This window comes from Anomaloglossus baeobatrachus, chromosome 3 (assembly GCF_048569485.1).
Source record: "Anomaloglossus baeobatrachus isolate aAnoBae1 chromosome 3, aAnoBae1.hap1, whole genome shotgun sequence".
NCBI lineage: Eukaryota > Metazoa > Chordata > Amphibia > Anura > Aromobatidae > Anomaloglossus > Anomaloglossus baeobatrachus.
In genome coordinates this window covers 560,082,669-560,096,376 of record NC_134355.1, presented here as the reverse complement: position 1 = coordinate 560,096,376, position 13,708 = coordinate 560,082,669, and the positions used below count along the sequence as shown (strand labels likewise).

Genomic DNA, 13,708 nt, shown 5'->3' with positions numbered 1-13,708 from the left:
CCTCAACGTCATCACACTGCTCAGGGTCTCAGCGCAATCAGTCTCCCTGTGATGCGTCTGATGAGAGTGATCAGGAGTCTTATCCTGGAACCCCTCTCAATCTGGATACCCCGGATGGGGACGCCATGGTAAACGATCTTATCTCAGCCATCAATAGACTGTTAGATATTTCTCCCCCAGCCCCTTCAGCAGAGGAGGCAGCTGCAGAGCAGGAGAAGTTTCGTTTTCTCTATCCCAAGCGTAAATTAAGTGCTTTCTTGGATCACTCTGACTTCAGAGAGTCAATCCAGAAACACGACGCTCATCCAGAAAGGCGTTTCTCTAAACGTTCTAAGGATACACGTTTTCCTTTCCCCCCTGATGTGGTCAAGCGCTGGACCCAGTGTCCAAAAGTTGACCCCCCGATTTCCAAACTTGCAGCTAGATCCATAGTTGCAGTGGAGGATGGCGCTTCACTTAAGGATGCCAATGACAGACAGATGGACCTCTGGTTAAAATCTGTCTATGAAGCTATCGGCGCGTCGTTTGCTCCAGCATTCGCAGCCGTATGGGCACTCCAAGCTATTTCAGCTGGTTTAGCAAAAGTGGAGGCTATCTTACATCCAGCGGTGCCGCAAGTGGCGTCCCTTACCTCGCAGATGTCCGCGTTTGCGTCTTACGCTATCAATGCGGTCCTAGAATCTACCAGCCGCACCTCAATGGCGTCCGCCAATTCGGTAGTTTTGCGCAGAGCCTTGTGGTTAAAGGACTGGAAAGCAGATGCTGGTTCCAAAAAATGTTTAACCAGCCTGCCTTTATCTAGAGATAGACTGTTTGGCGAACCATTGGCTGACATCATTAAACAGTCCAAGGGTAAAGACTCTTCTTTGCCCCAGCCCAGATCAAGCAAACCTCAGCAGAAAAGATGGCAGCAGAAGTTTCAGTCCTTTCGAGGTTCGGGCAAGACACAATTCTCCTCGTCCAAAGGGACTCAGAGGACGCAAAGAAGCTCAGATTCTTGGCGGGCTCACGCGCGCCCCAAGAAAGCAAATGGAGGAACCGCTTCCAAAGCGGCTACCTCATGACTTCCAGCTCCCCCCCTCCGCATCTCCGGTCGGGGGCAGGCTCTCCCGCTTTTCCGTCATTTGGATGTCACAGGTCAAAGACCGGTGGGTGACAGACATTTTGTCTCGCGGGTACAGAATCGAGTTCAGTTCTCGTCCTCCAGCTCGGTTCTTCAGAACCTCCCCACATCCAGACCGAGCAGATGCCCTGCTGCAGGCGGTGGACTCCCTAAGAGCGGAAGGAGTAGTGGTTCCTGTACCGCTTCAGGAACAAGGGCGAGGGTTTTACTCCAATCTCTTTGTGGTTCCAAAAAAGGACGGCTCGTTCCGTCCTGTTCTGGATCTAAAGCTGCTCAACAAACATGTGCACGCCAGGCGGTTCCGGATGGAAACCCTCCGCTCTGTCGTGGCCTCAATGTCTCAAGGAGACTTCCTTGCCTCAATAGACATCAAAGATGCTTATCTCCACGTGCCAATTGCTACAGAACATCAACGTTTTCTACGTTTTGTGATAGGAAACGAACATCTTCAGTTCGTAGCTCTGCCATTCGGTCTGGCGACAGCCCCACGGGTTTTCACCAAGGTCATGGCGGCAGTGGTAGCGGTCTTGCACTCTCAGGGACACTCGGTGATCCCTTACCTAGACGATCTACTTGTCAAGGCACCCTCTCAAGAGGCATGCCAACTCAGTCTACATGCTACACTGGAGACTCTACAGACGTTCGGATGGATCATCAACTTTCCAAAGTCGAATCTGTCTCCGACACAGTCACTAACGTATCTTGGCATGGAGTTCCATACTCGAGCAGCGAGAGTGAAGCTTCCGCTGAACAAGCAGCGGTCACTACAGACAGGGGTGCAATCCCTCCTTCAGGGCCAGTCGCACCCCTTACGGCGCCTCATGCACTTCCTCGGGAAGATGGTGGCAGCCATGGAAGCAGTTCCCTTTGCGCAGTTTCATCTGCGCCCACTTCAATGGGACATTCTCCGCCAATGGGACGGGAAGTCAACGTCCCTGGACAGGAAAGTCTCTCTTTCCCAGACGGCCAAGGACTCTCTACAATGGTGGCTCCTTCCCACCTCATTGTCTCAGGGAAGATCCTTCCTGCCCCCATCCTGGGCAGTGGTCACGACAGATGCGAGTCTGTCAGGGTGGGGAGCAGTGTTTCTCCACCACAGGGCTCAGGGGACGTGGACTCCGCAGGAGTCCACCCTTCAGATCAATGTTCTGGAAATCAGAGCAGTGTATCTTGCCCTACTAGCCTTCCAGCAGTGGCTGGAAGGAAGACAGATCCGAATTCAGTCGGACAACTCCACAGCGGTGGCATACATCAACCACCAAGGGGGGACACGCAGTCGGCAAGCCTTCCAGGAAGTCCGGCGGATTCTGATGTGGGTGGAAGCCACGGCCTCCACCATATCCGCAGTTCACATCCCCGGCGTAGAAAACTGGGAAGCAGACTTCCTCAGTCGCCAGGGCATGGACGCAGGGGAATGGTCCCTTCACCCGGACGTGTTTCAGGAAATCTGTCGCCGATGGGGAGTGCCGGACGTCGACCTAATGGCGTCCCGGCACAACAACAAGGTCCCGGCATTCATGGCGAGGTCGCGCGATCAAAGAGCTCTGGCGGCAGACGCATTGGTTCAAGATTGGTCGCAGTTCCGGCTCCCATACGTCTTTCCACCTCTGGCACTCTTGCCCAGAGTGTTACGCAAGATCAGATCCGATTGCAGCCGCGTCATACTCGTCGCCCCAGACTGGCCGAGGAGATCGTGGTATCCGGATCTGTGGCATCTCACGGTCGGTCGACCGTGGTCACTGCCAGACCGACCAGACTTACTGTCCCAAGGGCCGTTTTTCCATCAGAATTCTGCGGCCCTGAACCTGACTGTGTGGCCATTGAGTCCTGGATCCTAGCGTCTGCAGGATTATCTCAAGGAGTCGTAGCCACAATGAGACAAGCTAGGAAGTCAACGTCTGCTAAGATCTACCACAGGACGTGGAAGATTTTCTTATCTTGGTGCTCTGCACAGAGAGTATCCCCTTGGCCATTTGCATTGCCCACCTTTCTTTCCTTCCTGCAATCGGGGTTGGAAAAGGGCTTGTCGCTCAGTTCCCTTAAAGGGCAAGTCTCGGCACTGTCTGTGTTTTTTCAGAAGCGTCTAGCACGTCTTCCTAAGGTGCGCACGTTCCTACAGGGGGTCTGTCATATTGTGCCCCCGTACAAGCGGCCGTTAGATCCATGGGATCTGAACAGAGTACTTGTTGCTCTGCAAAAGCCGCCCTTCGAGCCTCTAAAGGACGTTTCCTTTTCTCGCATGTCACAGAAAGTGGCGTTTCTTGTCGCGATCACATCGCTTCGGCGAGTGTCTGAGCTGGCAGCTTTGTCATCCAAGGCTCCTTTCCTGGTGTTCCACCAGGACAAGGTAGTGCTGCGCCCCATTCCGGAGTTTCTCCCTAAGGTCGTATCCTCGTTTCATCTTAATCAGGATATATCCTTGCCTTCCTTTTACCCTCATCCGGTTCACCGGTATGAAAAGGACTTACGTTTGCTAGATCTGGTGAGAGCACTCAGAATCTACATTTCCCGAACGGCGCCCATACGCCGTTCCGATGCACTTTTTGTCCTTGTCGCTGGTCCGCGCAAGGGATTGCAGGCTTCTAAAGCCACCCTGGCTCGATGGATCAAAGAACCAATTCTAGAGGCCTACCGCTCTGCGGGGCTTCCGGTTCCTTCAGGGCTAAAAGCCCACTCAACCAGAGCCGTGGGTGCGTCCTGGGCATTACGACACCAGGCTTCGGCTCAACAGGTGTGCCAGGCAGCAACCTGGTCCAGTCTGCACACTTTCACCAAGCATTATCAGGTGCATACCTATGCTTCGGCGGATGCCAGCTTAGGTAGAAGAGTCCTGCAGGCGGCAGTGACATCCCCGTAGGGGAGGGCTGTTTTTGCAGCTCTAACATGAGGTATTTCTTTACCCACCCAGGGACAGCTTTTGGACGTCCCAATCGTCTGGGTCTCCCAATAGAGCGCTGAAGAAGAAGGGAATTTTGTTACTTACCGTAAATTCCTTTTCTTCTAGCTCTTATTGGGAGACCCAGCACCCGCCCTGTTGTCCTTCGGGATTTTTTTGTTGTTTGCGGGTACACATGTTGTTCATGTTGAACGGTTTTTCAGTTCTCCGATGTTTCTCGGAGTTAATTTGTTTAAACCAGTTATTGGCTTCCTCCTTCTTGCTTTGGCACTAAAACTGGAGTACCCGTGATACCACGGGGGGGTATAGCCAGAAGGGGAGGGGCCTTGCACTTTTTAGTGTAGTGCTTTGTGTGGCCTCCGGAGGGCAGTAGCTATACCCCAATCGTCTGGGTCTCCCAATAAGAGCTAGAAGAAAAGGAATTTACGGTAAGTAACAAAATTCCCTTCTTACATATAAGAAAAACCTTGATTTCTCTGGAATAAGACATCAGATCAAAGATATTAAGGTGTTATTTTATTCAGCCTCCTATGAGACCTGCCTGCTCATATACACAGCTTAGCATCGTTAATCATACTGACAGATTCCGTTTAACCCATAGGCTTCAGCTAGCTAAAAATAAATAAAATCCATATTGCTCACCTTCCATGCTGTTGTTTCTGGTGATAGTTTACAGGCTCCAACAGTGACCTCTACAGCCAATTACTAGACTTTACTAATGTTGACAATATGAGCCCATTGTACTAAGTGATTGAATTTACACTAAATGGGGCTGTATATTTGTTAGTGCTCTCAATGATCAGTCCTCTTAAAGGGAACCTGTCATGTAATTTGTGTTCTAACCTAGTAGCAGTGTGATGTGTGACCTACCCATCCCTGTGTTTGTAATAGGGTGTAATGTGAATGTATACAAATATGTTTTATTACTTGTGTTCTGTATGTAAATGAGCAGGGGCTCTAGCTCCATGGGCGTCGCCTCGCCCTGTGGGCGTTTGCATCTTTTCCGTGATATCATACCCTTGTGGGCGTGATACCATGGATTTACTTGCGCGACGTCCTGTCACTCCTTGAGATACTGCGCGTGTGCACTTACCATTCCCTCAGCCTTGTTATCTAAGTGCTTGCTTCTCGTCTTCAGACACGCTCTGCACATGCTCAGAAGACTCCTGAGGTTCCGGTCATGCGCAGTGCGCGTCTGAAGACTGGAAGCAAGCACAGGCTGCGGGAATGGTAAGTGCATACGCGCGGGATCTCCAGGAGCTGACGGTGACATTGCTCAAATAAATCCATAGTATCACGCCCCCTGGAAAACATGCAAACACCCATGGGGCTAGAGCCCCTGCCATTTACATACAGAACACATAAGTAATAAAACATTTTTATACATTCACATTACACACAATTACAACACAGGGATGGGTAGGAAGGGGTTACTAGGCCACACATCACACTAGTTTGTAGGTTAGAACACATAAATTACCTCACAGGTTCCCTTTAATGAAGCAGGAGCGAGTGATGTGCTCCTCCATGCGCCATGGAAGAAATCCTAAGATTTCTGGTGTAGAGAATGCCACAGCTTTTCATGAATTGCATGAGCTGTGGTGTCCTGCCACCATTTTAGCGTAGCATTGGGAAACTGGCATGAAAACTACAAAAGTCGCAACATTTATGCAAAACTACGAGTTGTGCAAATATATGGGGTTTTTTTTGTTTGCTTTTAGGGCAGTTTACACCAGAATTCTCGCTAAATTGCTTGAATGAATTAGAGCCATAATGTATAAAACCATCTCTGCTTTCGCTATGAAGAAAGTAAAAAAAAATTGGCTAAATAGAAGGAATGTCATGTTATCCGTACTAGTCTGATAAATCCGCCGTAAGTGGAACTTCACAGGTCGTTTGATAACGTGCTATAGTGTTAACAGCCCTGATCCACCCTCTTGTCGGGTATTCGTGGTCTCAGTAGATCTGTTGTCCGCCACTAAGGCCAGTGATAGTCTAAACACTGAAGGCAATATTCACATTTCCGTTGTTTATGATCAGTCACAATTCGCCGCTCTGATAAACAACGCAATCCGTTTAGCGGATTCCGTTGTTCCATAGACTTGTATGAGCGGCGGATTGCAACTGATGTCCTTGCCTTGCATTCGCCGCTTGACTGATCAGTCGTGGAACGACTGACTGTTGGGTGGCAGGATTGCAACATATAAAGTTTTTTGAGCAGCGGAATCCTTTTGTTTTCACTGCGCATGCTCAGCTCTTGTGTTTAATCATTCAAATCAATGTCTCTCGGCGGCCGAACGATCAGCTGATCTCCTATCGGCCGGCTTCTGTGAACGATCAGCTGATCGCCCAGCGGACGGCTATTGTGAATGATCACTCTCATAAAAGCCGGTCGCCGGGAGATCAGCTCATCGTTCACAATAGCTGGCCGCCGTCAAGCAACGCAGGTGACTGATGCAAAAAATACAGGAATGTGAACATAGCCTTACTTGGTTGAACAGAATTGCCTTCACTGCAGCTCGGTAAAGACCAGAGTGCGGTGATAGATGAGAATAATATGGTTTTTAGGTACAAACTTAGATATTCACGAGAGCCTGGTTTGAATAAACTATACAAGATCATTGTTTTTTATTCTTGATGCCAGCAAAAGACCTCAATGATATAATGAAAATATCACCTGGAAATGAAAGTTCCTTGTTTGACTTTACTCTGTGGTTTTTAAAGGCACATCTGTTTCGGAGCAACAGTGACACACATTTTTTCTAAAAAGGTTTTGCCCAGCACTCCTTAAAGGGATTGTTCACTTTTTAGAAACTTTTTTTTTTCTATTTTTATACTTTTAATGTCTATTTTGGGTTTATAGCTTAAATTTTTACAAATGAGTTTAATTAAAAAGTTCACAAGCGCCATAATTTGATGATGACATTTTTGCAAATGTTGGGGAAACCTCAAGGTCGTCCTGGAGGGAAAACATTTGTATGTTTTCCTCAAACTGTAACTGTTTAATGTACTTTAGTTTTGCCCATCTTGGAAACTTCATATATGTATTTTGTTTATCACAGATGAACGACAACTTAGTGGAGAACTGGGCTGACTTGGAAGAGCTGAGCGGGGCCAAAAGTTTGCAGACAGTGTATCTGGAAAGGAACCCTGTACAGAAAGATAACCAATACAGGCGCAAGATCATGCTGGCTCTGCCTTCTGTCCGCCAGATTGACGCAACGTTTGTCAGATTCTGAGTTGGTGGATGGCGCGCTGCCGTTCTCCCTTTTACTGTAGCAGCACAGTACAACTGCAACCTCTTTCTTAAGATAGAAATCGTTTGTGTAATATCCCATCACACTGTCATCTGAGCGCTGTCGTCACACTTAAGTTCCCCGCACTGCATGACTTTCTCATATCAAACTGAATGTTAACTGCTCATTCCATAGACTCCTTATCACTGGACTATCGACCCTAGACCCTGCTCTAGAGAATGAATTGAAATAGCCCCACCCACTGGTGGTGTCCAATACAGTATTTATTTCTGGACAATAGTCCTCTAGTTAATAAAGATTTTTTTTTAACCTTAACATATGGCCATTACATGTAATTTCATGCTTTCATGTTGCTTCCGGCCCAGTTGTAGACATTCCATCACCCGTCATGTCACAGCACTAATGTATCCAGTGATATTCCTCTTATTTGCATCATCTTGGATTGTTTTTGTTATAGTTTTGTTTACAAAAGTTGGTTTTACATCTGCAGCTTCTGGCACTGTCTTTTTTTTTTTTTTTTTCCTTTCAGCGTGCACCCTTACATTTGTATAATGCAACACTCCCCAAAAGAAAAAAAGTTAGAGAAACAATCAGCAGGTTTTTGCTATGTAATCTGAAAACCCAAATCCAGCAATGTGTCACTTACTAGTCTATGTATAGTCACTTCAATAAAATCCGTTATCTATCAGGAGGGGATTATCACTATTGGACTAGGTGTCTGGTGCCTCCTAGTCAACCTCTGTATAACCCAGCCCCACCACTGATTGGCAGCTTTCTATGTATACTGTACTTTGACAGAAAACTTCTAAATCAGTTTTGTAGGTGGGGTTATACAGGGCTCAGCATTCTGGGCACTGCTAGATCTGCAACGGTGAAAACTGTGATCATTTCAAAATGGCAGCATGCAGACCAGCAAATGCCATATTGCTGAAATCAGGATCTCAGATCCGACATCATGCTTCTCTCAGATTACATAGCAAAAACCTGGTGACAGGCTCCCTTTAAAACTAAAGAAGAGCTTTTGGAGGGGAGCATCATATTTCCTTGCCATCTGCTTGCCTGTGTCGAAAACAGCAGTTGTACAAATAACTTTTATCTTCTCCATTCTTATAAATGCAAAGTTACTAACCCCATAAAAGAAATTAAAAGGGTATTCCAATAAAGGTTATTTATTGTATAAGCAAAGCTTATAAAATTTCCATTCTGTCAATTAACTAAGGAAGGATCTGCAAGTACAATTTTCTATTCTTGCTTTGGATATTTATTTCCTTTTTGAGACTTCTGGCAGTGCAAGGAATTAATATGTAATGCCTCATGTCTTTGAAAGCATATCATAGCTAGATTATTAGAGCTAGAGTGTAACTGTAATTTCAGTGAAATATTACTGCAGCACAAAGGAGACAAATATTCTCAAGTACAGAATTTCTCTAAGTGGTAGGATAGGAGAACCATTCTTCATATCGTCTCACTCATAATCAGAAATGATGTGCCTTTTGCTATTACAAATGTATCTATGGAATTGTTTTTAAACAATGCAGTTTTATGCAAATCCTGGTAAATTTGCAGAGCTTCTTTTTGCACTGGTTACATACCACATATGTATTCCTGAACGTCTACTGGAGGACTAGCACATGGAAGCCCATATCAGTGTGCTAGGACTTAATGTGTGCTCAGACTTATTATAGTTTAGTGAACCTGCAATTCATACAGTCAGTAAAAAAAGTTAGTAGCATCATGGGAAAGTCAAAAGAAATCAGCCAAGATCTCAGGAAGAGAATTGTGGACTTGCACAAGTTTGGTTCATCCTTGGGTGCAATTTCCAGATACCTAAAGGTGCCTCGTTCATTTGTACAAACAATTATATGCATATACAAACAAGATGGGAATATCCAGCCATCATACTGCTCAGGAAGGAGACAGGTTCTGTGTACCAGAGATGAACATGCTTTGGTCAGACATGTGCATATCAATCCAAGAACAAAAGCAAAAGACCTTGGGAATATGCTGGCGGAAGCTGGTAAGAATGTGTCATTATCAACAGTGAAACGAATACTGTATCAATATGGGCTGAAAGGCCACTCTGCCAGGAAGAAGCCATTACTCCAAAAGAAACATAAAAAAGCCAGATTAACGTTTGTAAATACACATGGGAACAAAAACCTTAATTTCTTCATCGTTCCTTATGGGAGACCCAGACCATGGGTGTATAGCTTCTGCCTCCGGAGGACACACAAAGTACTACACTAAAAGTGTAGCTCCTCCCTCCGAGCATATACACCCCCTGGATGACAAATCTAACCAGTTCAATGCTTTGTGTTCAGGAGGTCACACACACACATATGCATTCTCATCTGATTTTTGATTTCAAAGATTTGGAAGAAAAGCGGGTCCAATCTGGACTCCCGGCATGTCCCTTCTCACCCCACTGTGTCGGCGGTGCTGTTAAGGTTGATTTTACAAGGCTGGAGCCTTCACATGCCGCGCTCCTTCACCATCCCCTGAGGCTCTGGCTTGAAGTGGGAGCCATCACGGTTCTCACTGCTTTGCAGGAGACCGGTCTCCATCCGCAGCCCTTTCAGGATCCTGCCTGATGGAGCGCTCACCCCTCAGGGACCTGGCCCTGCGTCTCATAAGCTAAGTATTGAGACGTTATTCAGGGGTCCCTTGTACATTTATTGTGGGGAGAGTGTGTTGTTTCACTTTGCTGTGATTTCCGGCCGGGTCTCTGTTTTTTTCCTGAGAACCGCGCCGAGGGTGCCTGCTCGTCCGCCGCATGGGAAAATCTAGGCCCCGGCTTCAGATGCGGCCTAGTTTCGTTTTCAGTGCCCCTGCATGTCAGTCATGCAGGGGAACAGTGCGGCGCCGCCCACCGGCCGTTCAGCAGAGGGGAGGACACTCCTCTCTGAGGAGATGTTCCCCTCCCCTGTATTTCTCCTTGGCCCTCCGGTTCCCGCTCTTGGACTAAACCCCGCCCCCCCCTCCTCACTCCGGCGCCATTTTATCAGCGTTCAAACACTGATCGGCGCTGGCTGCTGCAGCTACTGCATCTGTCTGGGGGTCCAAGCTGTGGAATCCGGAGGGCACACAAAAGCGGTCTGGTAAGCCACAACCTCTGGTTGTGGACTTTATTATACACTCTCTGGGGGTCATTCTGAAAGAGTGTATTCTTTACTGCAGAGCCTCCACCTCAGCAGCATGTCTCTCACTAGGAGCAAGGCTGCAAGGCTTTACTCTATATGCACTGCATGTCAGCTCATACTGCCTGAACCGAGCACATATCCACATTGTGATGCCTGCTCTAACATGGTGGTGTCTCAGGCTGGAGCCTCCCCAGGGGTCCCTCCGGCTGCTCCAGCCCCGGTGGCTGAACCCCCGGCTTGGGTAGCATCGTTTTCTAAAGCTATCTCCCAGTCCTTTGCCGACTCCATGGGACAGCTGTCCCGGACTCTGCTGACCATGCATCAGCCCCCTTCTCAGGGCGCCTCTGCTGCTCCGACTCGCTCTGCAGAGCTCACAGAGGATTTTTTATCTGTTCCCGGACCCCGTCCTCCTAAACGGAGACGCAGGGACTCTTCTCCTTCCTCGTCCCACGGCTCTGATTCACGAGCTGAATTACAGGGCGAGGAGGATGCCTTTACTGTGGGCTCGGACGCTACCTCTATGTACCCCATTGATCTATCTGAGGGTGATGCGGATGTTAGTGACTTGATTGCGTCCATTAATTCCGTACTGGACCTCAATCCACCAGTGTCAGAGGAACAAGCCTCTCTGGTAGAAAAACACCAGTTTACCTCACCTAAGAGAGCAAGGAGTATGTTTTTTAACCACTCCAGTTTTCAGGCCACTGTGACCAAGCCCAGGGCCTGTCCTGACAAACGCTTCCCAAAGCGTAGTTCTGTTGACCGTTTTCCCTTTCCACCAGAAGTGGTCAAGGAGTGGGCTCATTCACCAAAGGTAGATCCTCCGGTGTCTAGAATTTCAGCCCGGACAGTTGTATCGGTGGCCGATGGCACCTCACTTAAGGATCCCACTGACCGCCAGGTTGACCTTCTGGCCAAATCTGTATATGAGGCGGCAGGGGCCTCGTTCTCCCCGTCTTTTGCAGCAGTGTGGGCTCTTAAGGCAGTCTCTGCTTCTCTGGCGGAGATACATTCCCTCGCCAGGGACTCTATGCCCGAAATGGTTGCCTTAACTTCCCAGGCTTCGGCTTTTTCATCCTATGCCATGTCTGCCATTCTGGAGGCTTCTCACCGCACGGCGGTGGCTTCCGCTAATTCCCTCGCGATCTGCAGGATCTTGTGGCTTCGAGAGTGGAAAGCAGACGCTTCTTCCAAGAAGTACCTTGCTGGGCTCCCCTTTGCTGGGTCCCGGCTGTTCGGTGAACAACTGGATGAAATTATTAAGGAAGCTACTGGCGGGAAGAGTACTTCCTTGCCACAAACTAAAACCAGGAAACCTGTCCAGGGCAGGAACCAGTCGAGGTTTCGTTCCTCTAACTGGTCATCCTCTAAGCCCTCAGCTTCGTCCACTAACTCGGCCAAGGATCGAAAACCCAGCTGGCGCGCGAAGCCGCGTCCTCAGAAGAACGGAGGAGCCGCTGCCACTAAGGCAGCCTCCTCTTGACTATCTGGCTGCGCCAACAACGTCCTTGGTCGGTGGCAGGCTCTCCCACTTTGGCGACGTGTGGTTTCAACACGTCTCCGATCAGTGGGTGCGGGATATAATCTCCCACGGCTACAGGATAGAATTTTCTTCCAGCCCGCCAAACAGATTTTTTCTGTCCACTCCCCCCTGCTCCAAAGCCGCCGCCTTCTCTCAGGCCGTGGCATCCTTGCAGGCCAACGGAGTAATTGTTCCGGTTCCCAGCCGGGAACAGTTTAGAGGTTTCTACTCAAACCTCTTCCTAGTCCCCAAGAAGGACGGTTCCTTCCGGCCCATCCTGGATCTCAAGCTTCTCAACAAGCATGTTCAGGTGCGGCACTTTCGCATGGAATCTCTGCGATCGGTCATTGCCTCAATGACCCAAGGAGATTTTCTAGCATCCATCGACATCAGAGATGCCTATCTGCATGTGCCAATTGCAGTTTCACACCAGCGTTGGCTACGTTTTGCAATCGGAGAGGAACATTTCCAATTCGTGGCTCTCCCCTTCGGGTTAGCCACGGCCCCTCGTGTATTCACCAAGGTCATGGCAGCAGTGGTTGGGGTTCTGCACCTCCAGGGGTTGGCAGTGATTCCTTACCTGGACGACCGTCTAGTCAAGGCTTCATCCAGTGCAGACTGTCAGCGGAGTGTCTCGCTCACTCTCGCCACGCTTGTTCAATTCGGGTGGCTTGTTAATCTGCCTAAGTCCACTCTGACCCCGACCCAGAAACTTACATACCTAGGGATGCAATTCGAGACTCTGCCGGCACTTGTGAAGCTGCCCTTAGTCAAACAGTAGTCCCTTCATCTGGCGGTGCGTTCTCTATTGAAGCCCCGCCGTCAGTCCATCAGGCACCTCATGCAGGTGCTGGGTCAGATGGTGGCATCAATGGAAGCGGTTCCCTTTGCCCAGTTCCATCTGCGTCCTCTGCAGCTGGACATTCTCCGCTTTTGGGACAAGCGGACCTCTTCCTTGCACAGGCTAGTGGCTCTGTCGCCACAGACCAGGAGCTCTTCAGTGGTGGCTTCGGCCCCTCTCTGTCTCAGGGGCGCTCCTTCCTGTCTCCGTCCTGGGTGATCCTCACCACGGACGCCAGTCTCTCCGGCTGGGGAGCAATATTTCTCCACCACCGAGCACAGGGCACTTGGACCCCGTCCGAATCAGCCCTCTCGATCAATGTGCTGGAAATCAGAGCTGTGCTCCTAGCTCTCGTAGCCTTTCACCACCTGTTGGCGGGCAAGCACATTCGAGTTCAGTCGGACAACGCGACAGCAGTTGCCTACATCAATCACCAGGGCGGGACTCGCAGCCGCCTGGCGATGTTGGAGGTTCAACGCATCCTTCAGCGGACGGAGGACTCCAAGTCCACCATATCCGCAGTCCACATCCCAGGCGTAGAAAACTGGGAGGCAGATTATCTCAGCCGTCAAACCGTGGACAGCGGCGACTGGGCCCTGCATCCGGCAGTGTTCCGGTCAATCTGCCGCAAGTGGGGCACTCCGGAAGTGGATCTAATGGCATCCCGGCACAACAACAAGGTCCCGGTTTACGTGGCTCGCTCCCACGATCCTCAGGCCTTGGCAGCGGACGCGCTGGTTCAGGATTGGTCCCAGTTCCGTCTGGCCTACGTGTTTCCCCCTCTAGCTCTCTTGCCCAGAGTCCTGCGCAAGATCAGAATGGAGGGCCGTCGGGTCATACTCATTGCTCCAGACTGGCCCAGGCGAGCTTGGTACCCAGACCTGCTCCGTCTGTCCGGAGAGGTGCCGTGGCACCTCCCGGACCGCCCA

The 13,708-nt window shown here is 49.4% G+C and overlaps 2 protein-coding genes across 3 annotated transcripts in view; one reads left to right on the top strand and one right to left on the bottom strand.

Moving 5' to 3' along the window:
• PPP1R7 (protein phosphatase 1 regulatory subunit 7) overlaps positions 1–7,591 on the top strand; it is an 83,538-nt gene extending 75,947 nt beyond the window's left edge. For both annotated transcript variants that reach the window (XM_075338641.1, XM_075338642.1), the window contains one exon: positions 7,082–7,591. In XM_075338641.1, coding sequence (XP_075194756.1) covers positions 7,082–7,258 — 177 coding nt within the window. In that variant the 3' untranslated portion in view covers positions 7,259–7,591. The remainder of the gene's footprint in view (positions 1–7,081) is intronic.
• Positions 1–13,708, bottom strand: part of PASK (PAS domain containing serine/threonine kinase) — a 358,840-nt gene that overhangs the window by 315,199 nt on the left and 29,933 nt on the right. The window lies entirely within an intron of this gene.